Source organism: Plectropomus leopardus, chromosome 18 (genome assembly GCF_008729295.1).
Source record: "Plectropomus leopardus isolate mb chromosome 18, YSFRI_Pleo_2.0, whole genome shotgun sequence".
Lineage (NCBI taxonomy): Eukaryota > Metazoa > Chordata > Actinopteri > Perciformes > Serranidae > Plectropomus > Plectropomus leopardus.
The window spans coordinates 24,907,995-24,922,454 of NC_056480.1; the positions used below are offsets into that span (position 1 = coordinate 24,907,995).

At 38.0% G+C, this 14,460-nt stretch overlaps 1 protein-coding gene across 3 annotated transcripts in view; it reads left to right on the forward strand.

Annotated features, from left to right (window-relative positions):
* trappc9 (trafficking protein particle complex subunit 9) overlaps positions 1–14,460 on the forward strand; it is a 250,150-nt gene that overhangs the window by 60,630 nt on the left and 175,060 nt on the right. For all 3 annotated transcript variants that reach the window (XM_042506368.1, XM_042506370.1, XM_042506369.1), the window contains one exon: positions 3,353–3,516. In XM_042506368.1, the coding sequence (XP_042362302.1) occupies positions 3,353–3,516 (164 nt within the window). The remainder of the gene's footprint in view (positions 1–3,352; positions 3,517–14,460) is intronic.

The window sequence follows — 14,460 nt, forward strand, 5'->3', positions numbered from 1 at the left end:
CTAACACTTTGTTAATAAAGCAGCCAGCCACATGAGACAGTTCAGGAGGAGAGTTAGGGTCAGTCTGAAACTCCAACCAGAGACGGGAGAGCGATTATAAAAGTCACTAACATATTGAGGAGCGGTGTAAAAATGAACTTAATTCAGTTTTTTATTCTTTTTAATATTTAACAGGCAGAGCAGGAAGCATGGAGCAAGTGGCTTTGACCCAGAATGGCCCAAAAGCCATAGCTGGCTCATGGACATGCCTGATGGGATTTTACACAATTGTCACTTCACATCATGGAAATTTCGTAAAGCAGCCACTCTAAAGGGGCACACACACAAGTTGTGTATGCTGCACATGCTATGCACTTTTTAATACACCCTGGGAAAACTGTGATATAAACTAAAATGAAATCTTTACATGCATTTTTTTTTGTTGCAAAACATTTGAAGTCATGTACTCCTGTTGAGACCTCTTGGCTTCATTTTGGTCCTCGGTAAGTGAAACATGTGCTCAGTAGAATTGAGGTCAGGAGACAGACAGTACAGACAAGAACATTGCACTGTTTGGGCTGTAAAAATATGAAAGGGCAACGAGTCCTCCGCTGCTCACCCGCGATTGATGTGAACTCCCTCACACACCGTTAAAGCTCAAAGTCAGCACTTTAACCTCACAGCTATTGTTTCATTTTACATCCATTGTTCTCTAGTACAGGGCCAAAACTATGAAAAATGTGTCACTGTCCTACTACTCACTGACTGCACTCTCATTGGATGGTGCTGATACTCCCATTTCCTCACAAGTAACAAACGGTAAATGTTCAGCAGCGTCACTGGCCTGTTTTTTGAGTTTGTATACACAAGTCCTATCAATGATGCAGGATAATATACACACTTTAAACACTCATACACTAAATTACTAACCAGTTTGTGTAGAGTTATAAATTGAGATAATACAGACTTTTAGTTGTTTAGCATTCACACAAGGTCAGTGTGTGCAATTATAGTTGTGCTGCAGGGTTGGAAGTTTCAATGTCATCAACATGCTTAGTGCCGTGTTTGTCTTGTTCCTTTTATTTATTTATTGTAACCTTATAAAATGTTTATGCAGTGACTCACATTCATTAAAAAGAGAAGACTAAAAGTGGCTGAAAAGACACATGTAATCTAATAATCCTGTTGTAACCTCACAGCCAGTATTAAAACTCATCTGTTCATGCTGAGCAGCATTTGATTCAAAGTAGCAGTGTTTCGGTCGCTTAAAACAGGGGTCAGGACCAGGTTTGTGGACTTTAGCTTAATTTTAAAATAAACAGAAACCAGACCTCAACCCCGACCCTAAGATTACCTGTGGCCGTGGAGATAGGTCTATAAAGATTATAAATGCAATGTGAAACTTTGCGTTAAATTCAGATTCAAAAAGGACTTTAAAATGAAATATAACCCCAGGTGTTTGTAAATCAGAACATTGTGAGTGGCAAAATTGAATTTGCCACGTTTGAACAGTTATGATTTCGAAGTGGCTGTGACTATACGAAGTATTAACTTAATGAATTAAAGGACAATTAACAATTAAGTACAGCAAATTTAATTCAAACACCACCAAGGCGCTTGTGCATTGAAACACTTAACCCTTTGAAACCTTCGCACATCGGCTTAATGGTGGTTGTTGTTCACGCTATTACATGACGTCATCAAAGTCCTTATGTTATTATTTTGATTGACAGACACCTAACAGCAGAAATTCCATATTTTGTGTTTTAAATGCACAACAAACCAAAAAAAAGTCTGCTTTTCATAACTCATAAAAAACAGCAGATAACGTAACATTTTCATCTGAAATAGCTGCTGTCAGCTGAAATGTCAGAGTAGCAGGTGAATTTGTTTTCATGTGCATCCTGTCTGGTGAAATGACATCCTCAATGCAGTAAAAGAAGGAAACATAAGAGGAGAAATCATGGGTTAAATTAATACTAGTAAAGGTCCCTGCTGGAGTGTTTAAATCATTCTGACAGCAGAGCTGCTGAAAAATCCACTATTTAGGTCATGCCTGTAAGTACAGCACTTCAGCAGCTTTTGATGTGGAAAATCTTTTTATTCTCCAGTGTTGCAAGAGTACCGTGGCGGATACACCAAGCAAAGAGAATACAAATGCAATACAGTATGCGGTCTCATGGGCGCTCTCACTGAGTCCACAGGTAGACCTTCAGCTCTGACCTCAGCTGAAGAGGTGCCTCATTGACTTCTCGGATATCTTTTTGCCTCCAGCATGAAGCTGCATTCCCCACAGATTTTTTCACATTACTAAAATAAGTGTTAAACATGAGCTTTAATAATTTCTGGCCTTTTAAAAAGGTCAAATGGGAGATCTATTGCATGCCCTCACTTGTGCTTTATAAAACAGTTTTACTGTGAAGAGTTTAAAGCAGAAAAATATGTGCTAAAATGCTATCAATGTGAATATGTAGAAGCATTTACATATTTTAGTTTCTTGATTTAGAAAAAGGTTTTCCATTATTGCTCTATAACAGTTCTCAAAATGCAATGGAAATGTCTATAATTTCGAAGAGTTATGTTTGTGTTGACCCACTGTCAAGCATAGAAAAGTTGTATAGGCAGTCGGTGATGACTCTAGCCTCAGGCAGAGTGTTTGTTGCATTCTAAAATTATGAACATGTGCATGTATAATGAGGTATGATGAAGTTATAGAGAGCATCCGCATTGATCTTTCACACTCTTGTATGTTCCCTTTTGCTCCAGTATTTGCATTACTTTGCAATAACAGATGCCGGCAGCTCTTTAAAACTCGCAGCATCAGCTGCGGGCGTTTCACATTTTGACAGCTGATGAAAATAGTTTGCTGTGATGTCACTGACTGAGATGTGGCCCGAATACAAGAAGACAGACATTTAAAGTTCACAAAGAAAAGCATAAATGGAGCTTCCACACGTTCAGCATTTTAACTACAGCCAAAATGAGGTCCGAAGGCAAAACCCACAAATCATTCAGCGGCGCTCTCCACCGAGGGAAGAAAAGCCATCAACAAATGATGTTCTAGCTAATGAGATACCATAAAAAACATTTATCATCTTCATCAACCTCCAAGAAAGAGCATTTAAAACTTTATCTGACTTCACACACCTCAAATTGACCAAAGTTGATTAATGCTTGAAGAATTGTTCTTCAAATTATGACAGAGGTAAAATGGGACTGTTTGCATCATATCAAATGAGACTGGCTTTCCCCATTTCAGGCCTTATATCTCTGGAGTTGATTTCTTAGAAATCTTAATTCATTATTGATTCCTTTAGGGAATAAAAGCAAAAACATCAGTACATTTTTTTCCCTTCTCCACAAATCTAAACAGGTCAGCCCACACGCCTCTCCCGACGTCCAAAGAGGAACTGTCCAGCACTGTGTCCGTCCAGCTCTTTAATGGAGAGACCCAGCAGCTGACCATCACCTTGGAGAACATTGGATCTGAGGACATTGAGACTCTAGAGCTCACTTCTAAGATAATCAGCACCAAAGGTTAGTGCCCCTATTTGATGACTAACGTCATGTAGTCTTGAGTTCTCATCGCAAATATTAATGATTAAATGAACAGGAAGTTGTGTCAGTACAGTGCAGCAGAGAAGAAAAGATGACAATATGTTGATTTTTAGTCAGTAAATTTAATTTATATAGCATGTTTCATGCTACAGGCATAAACTCAGCGTGCTTCAAATGGCAGACTTAATTTCTTGTGGTAGAGAATTCCAGACGTTTCAAGTAGTTAAGGTGGGTATCCAAAATCATACCCCAATTTTTTGGGTTTAACAAATAGGGGAGCTAAGAAAGAGTGAGTCTGATGTCTCAAAGCCTTCGGACCTACTAAAAAAATCTCTGTTTTGCCCTCATTCAGAAGTAAAAGTTTTTGGCCATCCAATGTTTGATATCAGCAATGCATTGGATGAGATCATTCACTCGGCTAAAGTAGCCAGCAGAAACAGAAATGTATAACTGTGTGTCATAAGCATAGGAGTAATATGAAATCTTGCTCTGATGAATAATGGACCCAAGTGGGATCAGTACAAATTAAAGGGACTCCATATGGAATACTGTCTGTATCTGATTTGAAGTTACCAACAATAACACAAAAAAATCTTCCAGTAAAATAGAAAGGCAGCCAGTTAAGAACCATGTGTCTGGATTGTTTAGGGTGCTGATAAAGAATTAAATAGTCAACAGTATCAAAGCCTACACTTAGATCAAGAAGAACCAGAATGGAAATGTTATGGTATTCTGAGTTTACCCTAAATCTAAGCTTAACCCTAACCCTGACCTGACCTGTTAACATGAAAAACAGAATGATAACATCAAACAAATTGTTTTGTGACAGATGGTTTCTCAAAAAGTTCTCAAAAACAAATGGATCAAAATGACTATTTTTTAACAATGATATAAGAGCATATTTGAGACCTCTTGGAAAGATTCCAGAAAGTAGGAAGACATTAGCAATCTAAAAGACCTTATCTTTCAAACATCAGTAGAATATAAATAAGGTGATGTCATGAACGGAGATGCAAAGAAGGAAATAATCTATTGAGATGATTGATTTGTACTGAGCATTTGTTATCAATGCTGTTTCAGTCAGGGAAAGTTTTTGATGTACTTCATCACCCATTGAGTTTGTGCTCCAGCCCTTTTGCAGTCTGCATGTCCGCTTTACAACAGAGGTCACTACCCGTTGTCTTTGGTTGCACATCTTTCATGCCCCTGTGGCTTTTCACTCTGTGTTCCATCTCTTTGTTCAACACCTGCTCAGGTCCTCAGATCTCTGCACCCTGACTGGCTGTGTCCGTGTCTCTCTCCTGCTTTTTTTTTGTCTTTATAGCACTGTCTTTGTGGAAAAAAAAACAGCTGTGTTGCTAAAATAGGCAGCAACATTTCCAAAGCATTCAACTCTATTATCTTCTATTGATGACGCAATAAATGACAAATCGTGCTTTTGAAACTCTAGGGCCAGTGCTACCTGTCGTCAGCAGTCCAGCAATGTCATAAACAAATACAATTTAAAATCCCACTCAATGTCTATTCACTGACTAAAAACCTCTCTGTAAGAGAATTGTAATAGATGCCGTGAAGCATTAGTGTTGAGGATGTAAACTACCTTTTTAATTTGACCTTGGTGGTTTATTTATGTTGCGCTGGAGCACCAAGCTAACACTGATTTACATCTGATTTCAGGTGTTTGTCAGGGTTCTCTGGAAACTGTAGGTTAATGGAAAATCAGGGCTAAAATCATTATTAGCCATGCCAATACCAGTCAGTGAAAAGCAACAGTCGGCAGATAACATTACCAGCGCTGATGCATTGGTAAGGCACCTTTTGAAAGCAACATTTTTGGTGCTTAAAACCATTTTGTTGTTGTTTTATCTAATTGAAAAAGCACAACTTGTGCAGGCACCCCTTGAATTGTATGTTTCAATAGGAGTCCAGTGTTTCTAATGGCATTTTATTCTACAGTGTATTATCTTTAAGGCCCTGACACACCAATGCAACGGTCACCCTTGTTGCCTCCGTATGTCCCACACTATCGGCCCTCATCAGCCCTTGTCTACCTTTGTCGGCCCTTGTTGGCCCCTACTAGCCATTTTTCAGCCGCTTCAGCATGTTGAATTGGCATCAGAGACAATGATGCTTGTCAGTGAATGAAATTTCTGATTGGCAGTTCAGCTGTTGGAACGAGAAGAGAAACAGAAGTGTGGAAAGTAAACAGAGGGCTAAAGACAAGAGGGTGGAAGATCAAGAAGTCAAGCAGTCTAAGTAATAGTTGAAGTTGCAGTAGTCCGAGTCGTCTAGTCACATTAGTAGTCTAAGATGATGTTTATGGTGCAGTCACGTGAAATTTTTTGACATAGACCTAGGCAATGTGAGGCTGCACAGCAGTTGGCTTTCGTCACCGCCAGTTCTCTGATGTTGGATTGGTCTACACCGGAAACTGTAAATGTCTCACCAATCCACCCACACAGAGACCTCTAGTTAAAGAGTTTCAGACCTGCTGTTGTTGAAACCTACCCAATTGGACCATACAGAGAAAATAGCACTGCATTTGCTCTGATTCCACCTTGGGAATGCAATAGAGTTGGGATAAACCCAAGACAATTCTGTTTTTGCTAGCCACTTGTTATACCTCTGCTCTGAGCAGCAGTTCGATCACACAGTGATGAGCAAAGGAGGAGTGGCTGGGAGCCAATATATATGAAATTGATTTGACATTTTCAAAATAGCCTCAGGGTTCTTTGTTTAATTGAAGACTGGATACACTAACATATCCTCTGTCAAAGGGTTAACACTCATAGATCCAGCCTTATGGGGCAAGATCTGTCAGTCTTTCACTGCTCAGATGTATATTTCTCTCACTTTTCATGTGGTTCCCTCACAGGCATGTCAAGAACTCTCTTTGTTGTGTAAAGATGGGAAAATATTTGCTGACCAGCCTCAATCTAGACTTTATGGCACAATGACAGTGTGGTAAAAGAATTACTGTGTCTCTTGTTGCCTGGGAACTTCTGTACAGAAGCCCCATCAAGGCCTCGCTCTAAGGTGGATAAAAAAATAGCCTGTCAGTGCTACCTATTACAGAAGTCTAATTAAAATTGTCTGAGATCTGAAGACACTCATCCAGTGATTCTACCTCTCAGAGCCTCCCTGCTTCTTACATACCCTACTCCCTGCTGGCTGGACTCCAAGGTACAATGTAGTCTCTCTAGTTAACAAGAGTTCTCTTTGAAATGGAACTGTTGTTGTGGTTGTTGGAAATGATTTAGGCTGCAAACATAGTTTTGCCTCCAAGGGAAAGTTATTTTCAGTGTTGGATGAACAAGCAAAAAGAACTGACTTCTCTAAGCCTAAATTAGAAAAACACCATCTGTAGTTTTGCTCAAAGACTTTTGGCAAACACTTTAAACTTAAATGAATGTCCTGGAACCATTTACTTTGGAAAAATATTATAATTGTAGTCTCAAAGCTTCTATTTGCTTTGTAAAGATACAGTGGAGTAATGGCATCCTTAGCAGAGAATGAAGTCAAGCTACCTCTCTGTGAGTGTTGTGATCTGAGCTTCTCTGTGTTTTGTTTTGGTGAGCAGCACATGCATGCTAGTGCTTAGTGTGTATCCTAATAGCTAGCTCATTGCTGCCACTTATACTGCGCTCATAAGGCAATTACCACTGATACTGGGACAGCTTCCAAAGCATAGCACCCACCCTCTGGTCCTCCCTATGTTAACATTGTTAGCTCTGTCAGAGCCATTGCTGTTGGTAAATGCTTTAATCAATTAAAACAAATACATGAAGGCATGGAGCCAAATAAACTAATAAAAGGTAAATAAAAGAAATTTAAAAAAATAAATAAAATATAATAATGCTGGCTAAATGATCAAATTCAGTGGATCAGTGATTTCACAAATGTGAATAAAATTACAGCACACAAGGGTTGGTTATGTTAAATTCCGCAACTAATTTATGTTAAAAATTCTGTTAGAAAGAAACAAAAAATAGCTCAGATGCCTTTCACAAGTAATTAAACCTTAAAATCCTTAACATGGTTGAAAAAAACAAACAACAATGGAAATTATATGGTTATATCCTTGTTTTTCTGTCTCAAGAGAAATGTATTCCCTATATTTTGCTTGTTTGATTTTGGTTTCATTTTGGCAAATTTTCAGGTAATTTTATTTATTTATTTATTTATTTTTACTAATTTCTTGCTAACTTTTGGGTCATTTCCTCATTTTGTTGATTGTAGTCTTTATCGTGTGTTTTTCAAAGAAATTACCAATTTGCCCTAGGTTTCCGAAGCTTAAAAACCAATAAAAAGATGAAAATTTCTGTTCTTTAGGTTTTTCCTATATTTTTTTAACCCACAGTTCCTTACAGCTGTTGGGCTGGTCGAAGGCCAAAGGTCTAAAATCTCTTAAAAATCTCTTTTTCACTAGTAGCAGATAAAACTGGCCAACAGAGAAACCACCAACAAAGCTCCTCTTCTGTCACTTTCCAGTTCAAACGTTTTATGAATGAATCATCAGCGTTTTCATCTTCAGTTACTTCTCTTTGTTTTCCGTTTTATCTTTTCTTTTTGTCCCGTCCTTTCAAGCTGTCCTTCAAATCCAAATCTGCTCCAGTTTCAAGGAATAATTTACTTAATTCCTTATGTTTCTCCCACTCTCCTTTTGTTTTTTCTACCTTGTGTCATTCTGTGGGTTACTATCTGGGGCAGCAGAGTGAACAGTAACATTTGTTCTTTGAAGCCTCACTGAAAATTCAATTCTTTATGTATTTTGGTTTTTCTCCTTTAGCTTATAAAAGATGTGACTATATTTAGTCTCCACAGTTTCTGTAGAGAGAGAAAGAGTTGGAAGAAAGATGCCCAGCTGCTTAGTTAAAGCTGGGGTAGAGCTGAAGTCTGGAAAAGGCAAAAAAAAAAAAACTGCCAGAAGTGTGCTGGAAATACCACCCAGCCCTTATTACAAAAAAAAACTGGACACCATTATTCTGATTGAACTGACAACCATTTGATAGAAGACTGGTGCAGTACACATACAATACACTGATTCCATTAAAAAAAAAAATATATATCTCATTAACAGATTACTTTTTTGGTTGTATGCATGTATTTATATTTCACATCAAAGTAAGTTTTTTCCTTGTCTCTCTTGGTTGTTCTTGTCCTTGAGGGTACTTTGCAGAAGCATGTAGAAGCTCAGTTATCATTAGTCACTATTGTTTTAAGCTGCTTTGGATTATGCGAACTCTTCTAATCTTGCTCTAAATTGTTTTAAATGGTGGATTTATGAGCAGCTTTCCAGCACATATTGTACTCCAGACAGTCTGCATTATTTCATGTAATTACGGATTCTTTCCTGTTGGACAGTGTTATTTCCATAGGTGTGCTCTTGCAGTAGCCTTCATTATAGCACTCTCTGTGCTCTGAGCTCTCTGTGATTGTGTTTGATGTTTAAGTGATTGTATTGGGTAATAACATCCAGGATGCAACTCGTTACGCAAAAAAATTCACCTGGCCTATAAGCAGTTATTGGCATTGAGGATCATATTTGTCTGCTCGGCTTTAAAGAGCAAAATTATGAGCTCAATCACTGAGCTAAGAGATGTTGCATGGCAGACAGTCCCACAATTTGCATGGGTTTTTAAAAGTCAAGAAAAATATGCCGCCTCAGTATATCCCATGTGTCATTAACTGTTTGAAACGTGGATCAACATAATTTGTCCTCTGCTGCAGTCAGATGCCTTTTACAAGTATTCAGACCTTGAACCCCAAGTTGGTTTGATTTCTTTCAAAACATGGAGAAAAGGTAAAGAGCAACTTGATAAGAAATGTCCCCCACATTGCAAGAACATTAGTAGATTTAGTGAATTATTTTTGGAGAAATGTCCAGAGAACTACATATTCATAATTATCGCAACTTTATATTCAAAATTATTTCACAGGATTATTGTAATTTTTAGTGTTTCTTTTTGGTCATTTCTATTTATTGCTATTTTTTAAGGTAATTTTCTTTTGCCCATAGTTTAAAGGGTTAATATGTCTTAATTTACCCCCTCAAAAGATTCCAATTAGTTGTAAAGTCTCACTTCTCCCACCAGGAACATGTTGGACTGTTTTGCTCCTGTTATTTTTAGTAGTTGGCGCAGATGGAGTGGCAGCTGTCCAGCCGTCACATTCTTTATTTATACCGGACTGGTGTAGTCAGACATCAGCAGACTAGTAACTTCATTGTGTTCAGAGAATTCTTTCTTTTTTTTTTTTTTTAAGGCTTTTTGAGTTCTCTGTGTATATGTTGCGTATTCATTGTGCTTATGGCTGTAACAGCTGAGGAAAGTAAGAAATGGTACAGAAATAACCCACATGACTCCGTGTGATCAGATTTAAGATTTCCTGACTGACATTTTCTGTCTGCTGAGATAAAGGTTTTAAATTTTAACATACCATTTTTAATTATTGTATCAATAATGTCAGTTATGTGAGGCCAGACTAAAAGTGATTTGAGACTATTTAAAGGGGAACTACAGTACATCAATTTAAAAATTGATATATTTTATTCTTATAGTTGGCCTATTCTTATTGAAAAACTGATTATAAATTTAAAAATCATGTTGACATGAATCCTGGCTACAAAAAAAGGAAGAATAAATGTGACTACAGTTGGACTTTAAGCAACCTTATCTTGAGAGTAATGATAGTAATATAGTAAGTTACATTAAAAGCTGGCAAACAGTCCAATATGTACCACCTCAAAGGCAAGATGATAATGTCTGGGGTTGCTTGTTTGAAAAGATTTTAAATAAGGGACATTTGGCGGAAAAGGTCTTGTTAATTTGTAAGCGTTCTTATTATCCTGTCAAAAGTCTTGCTTTGGCAGTCAGGTTAGATATAGAGTTATTCTGTTAAGATTTTCTTTTTCTGTTGAGTTTATTTTACCTTGTAGTCAGCATTGAAACGGTGTTCATGGCAGAGCACCTTCTGTTAAACGCTAACCAGCATGACCCCTGAAAGCTGCTGCTAGATGAGCTGTTTTTGAAATAACCCACATTTGCAGAGTGCCGTTCCCAGTTTGTTTTAGAGGCTGATTATTCGTACACATTAGAGTTTGCTTCTTTCTGCACTGCAGCCAAACTGCAGTTGATGTGTTTCTTGTCTCGGTTATGCAGTACAGAAATTTCTGTGTTCTAGGTTTTTCATCATGTTGAATAATGAGGTCTTTCAGTGTCCCCTTGTTACTTGATGGAGTCTTTTGTAAATGCTTTCAAGTGTCTGTAAATGACAGTTCAGCCAAAGCTCTCATATAGCCTAAGAGGCAGAACAGCGCGTTTGGGTGCATTGTACAGCCCAACCTGCTAATTGCACTGCAGTGCAATTCATCATTCAGTTCTTTTCCTTGTGTAAATTCATCTTTTGTGTTGCCGTAACTTCTGAAACCACCGCTGTTTCAAGGCTTTAAATAAGCCCAGTCCTTGATGAAATTACCACTTTTTAATGAATATGTATTTTTAATCTGGTCAATCTAATTTTTACTAGTGTTTTGCCATCTCATTTCATTAATGTTGAGGAATCATCCACTTAAAACGGTGCTATTTTAAGGTGGTTTCTAGATGGATACAATTCTCTAAATGAAGGCAGCTTGAACTGCAGTTAACTCTAATGATCTTTTATACTTTTAATTCCATGCCATTCCTGAAATATTACGAGTTCTCTAGAGCTGTAGCCTTAACCCTTGAACCACTTTTATGTAAAAAATCTCAACCACTGTGCAACTTCATGCACATGCTTTATGTCAAATCTCACACAGACAAACTCTTCACCATCTGTTTGCATATCAATCCTGCTGTTGCAAAGAAGTACCTCAGTGTAACTTATATCCTTCAAATACTTCAGCATTGCCAGAGCAGCTGTCATTACATGCACATGTTGCACATGGCTGTGGCTACAGAAAGTGCCCATATCATTAATTCATCACATGTACCTGCAGAACAATTATCATTAGTGGTTTCTCAGTTATCATTGTTAAACCTCAGAAATATAAGCAGAGATTTAAGCTCCACTCATTATAGCTCTACTCATTAAAACAGACTTCAGTGTTTTTGATTGGATGCATTTTACAGATCACTGTACAGACTGCAAAGAAACCACACAATCCATAAAATTGACTAACAACCTAAACAAACTAAATTTTATCATTAGATTTGTCTTGTTTTCCCATCTCCTCCTTATCATACTCAGATCACTGTCTGAAGTACTCTTATTTAGTTAACCTATTATGCCCATTTTCAGGTTTTAAGTTTTACACAGACCTCGTTTCAGGGCTTTTGACACCTCTGTTCCCGGCTTACAGGTGAGACCACTCTTTCCCCCCCTTTCCTCAATCAGTTGCTATACACAGAATGGCAAGGTGGCATAACAACGTGATTTCCCGCCTTAAACAGGCAGTGTAAATGCGGCTATAAAGACATACAGTAGCGTGCCTAGAGCAGAAAATCAGATAAAGAAATGTGGCACACCGTGATGTCATACTGTAGCCAGAGTAGAAAAAACTGTCAGAAACAGAGTATTCGGGTTGGTAGGAAAGCTGGGGTTTTTGTCTCAATACTCCTACTTATGTTTACCTTTTCATTTGAAACTTTGGACATGATAAAGTCGAAATTAAATGGAAAAATGCCTTTTAAACCCTTTTAGATAACATCCCTGCCCATATTGTGCAACTAGTTAACAATGCATGCCAAAAAAATACAAAAAGAGTTATTTTTGTATTCTTGTATCAAAATCTAAATATGTTTTCTTCCTGTAAATCAAAATAGGACTGGCTGACCATAAGTACCAACCAATTTCCTTTGAAAAACTTAAGTCTGCAAGCCACCGTTGCAGTAGTGACAGAGGTTGCAGGGTCACACTGCAGCACTATAGTGACAGGATTTACCATCTGTGGTCATCATACTACTCCGTCCCCACCTGCCTCTGCCTCCGGAGCCGTAAGCTGGTACTGGCTTTAGACAGGCCACAGTTGAGAGGGCCTCTCTGAAGCCGACGTGGGAACTGAATGAATAAAATATGAAGAGTCACAATAGGAAGACATCTGCAGCAAACAAACAAACATTACTCTTTCTGCCGCAGCACAGCCATCATGACATATGAGAGAGGAGATCAGTCTCCAAAAAACAAATATATATTCATTAAAAACTTTATAGATAACAAAAACAAACTCTAAATACAGTAATGTATTGTATCTTTTTTAAATAAGCTTGGTTGTCTCTGAATAGCAGAAAATCCGACCTTTTGTTCATCACTGCTACCGTAATGCTCTTCTGTGGGTTTTAACATCACTTGAGCTCAATTGTCCTCTCAGACACTTATGCACATTCATATCAAATGTCTCATAAGGACAAAACACTTACACAGTCACGGTGCAGCCCATAAAAAAGAAAAAAAGGGGATTAATGTTGCTTCAGTGATTTTGTTACCACGAGCAGAGCTGGATGTCAGCTGCCTGTGCGCTCCTTCTTTCTCATTTCATTACATCATTTTCCTCATGATGGCTATTTATTTGTGTTTTCTCACAATAGTTTTGCTTGAAATGGGGAACTGATATTTTCTTTTTGGGCCAGAAACCTTACTTTTTTATTTGTATGCATATTATTTCATAAGTAATAAGTAAATACAGCTGACTTGAGTTATAGGAGTGCCATACCAAATCATTTTCTGTTTATACTGTTGTGAATTTCTAAGCATATTTTAATTTAGCAGGGGAAAGGCAAATTCTTCCACCAATCGTGAGGCTTAGTAGTCACCATATAGACTATCGACACTCAACTTATTGTCTGTGGGCCAAATCTGGTTCACGAGAAGATGCCAGGCCTGCTGACAGTTTATAGACCAGCTACAATAATATTAACATCAGCAAAGTAACTATGTCAACTTATTAATATGTCACTGAAAATATACATAAACGGACTATGGGGGCAAAAATAATCCACTTTAGACAAAAATCAGTTAGTAGATTCTGCTTGTGCAGTGAGTTTTTCCCTCATACATCCTGTCTTGACTGTGATTTAGCCATTTGCCTCGGCTTTTCCCAAAATGTGTTTATTTTCACACCATTGCAATGCACAAAATCAATCTCCACTAATCTCCTGAAATGAGTTTTAATTTCCAACTCTTTTTAAGTCTGTACCATTTGTTTTTCGACATATTTTCGACATATTTTCGACACTGCAGCTCTGATCTTCACCAGAGTGAAAGCGGTCTGTCTTTTAGGCGAGATGACGCCCATAAACTACTAAGGAACACAAATAAACAATGAATGCCATCGTGCGCTTTTGCAAGAAAAAGAAGGACTATAAGGGTGTAAGGGTTTCCATTAACCCTCAAATTGCTCAAATTGAAATTGCAAATATAAAATGTGCCAAATGGAAACACGTCATTTTTGAAAAAACTCCCATTTATCGCTTAAAATTTTTTACGCTCACGAGGTGGTATTTCAGGTGATTTGAAACATTTATATTTCGCAAAACTGCAATGGAAACACTTTTATGGGTGACACGATGCTATTGCTATGTGCTTGTCAGTAGGAACTGGCTCCGTCAGGCATGATGTAGCAGGTGCTACAAGAGGTGTTTTTGCATCTTCAAAAGTTGAGCGGACCATTTGGAAATGTACATTTCCTCTGTGAGATTGTGGACTATCACCTCTCAGAAATCCCACATTGGAGGCCGCTCCCACATATAAGTGGCTCGCCTTTCCGTTATTGCTTACTCAACACGCCTACGTCGCCTTCGATTAGAAATAATGACAGCTAGTGAAGTGGCTGCAATAGAAATAAACCTGCTAACGTTTTGAACACCCATCACCATGCTTCTTGGAATGTAATAGAGAGAGGAGAAGTCGCATAACGTCACTCAAAGGAAACTCACTCATCTCACA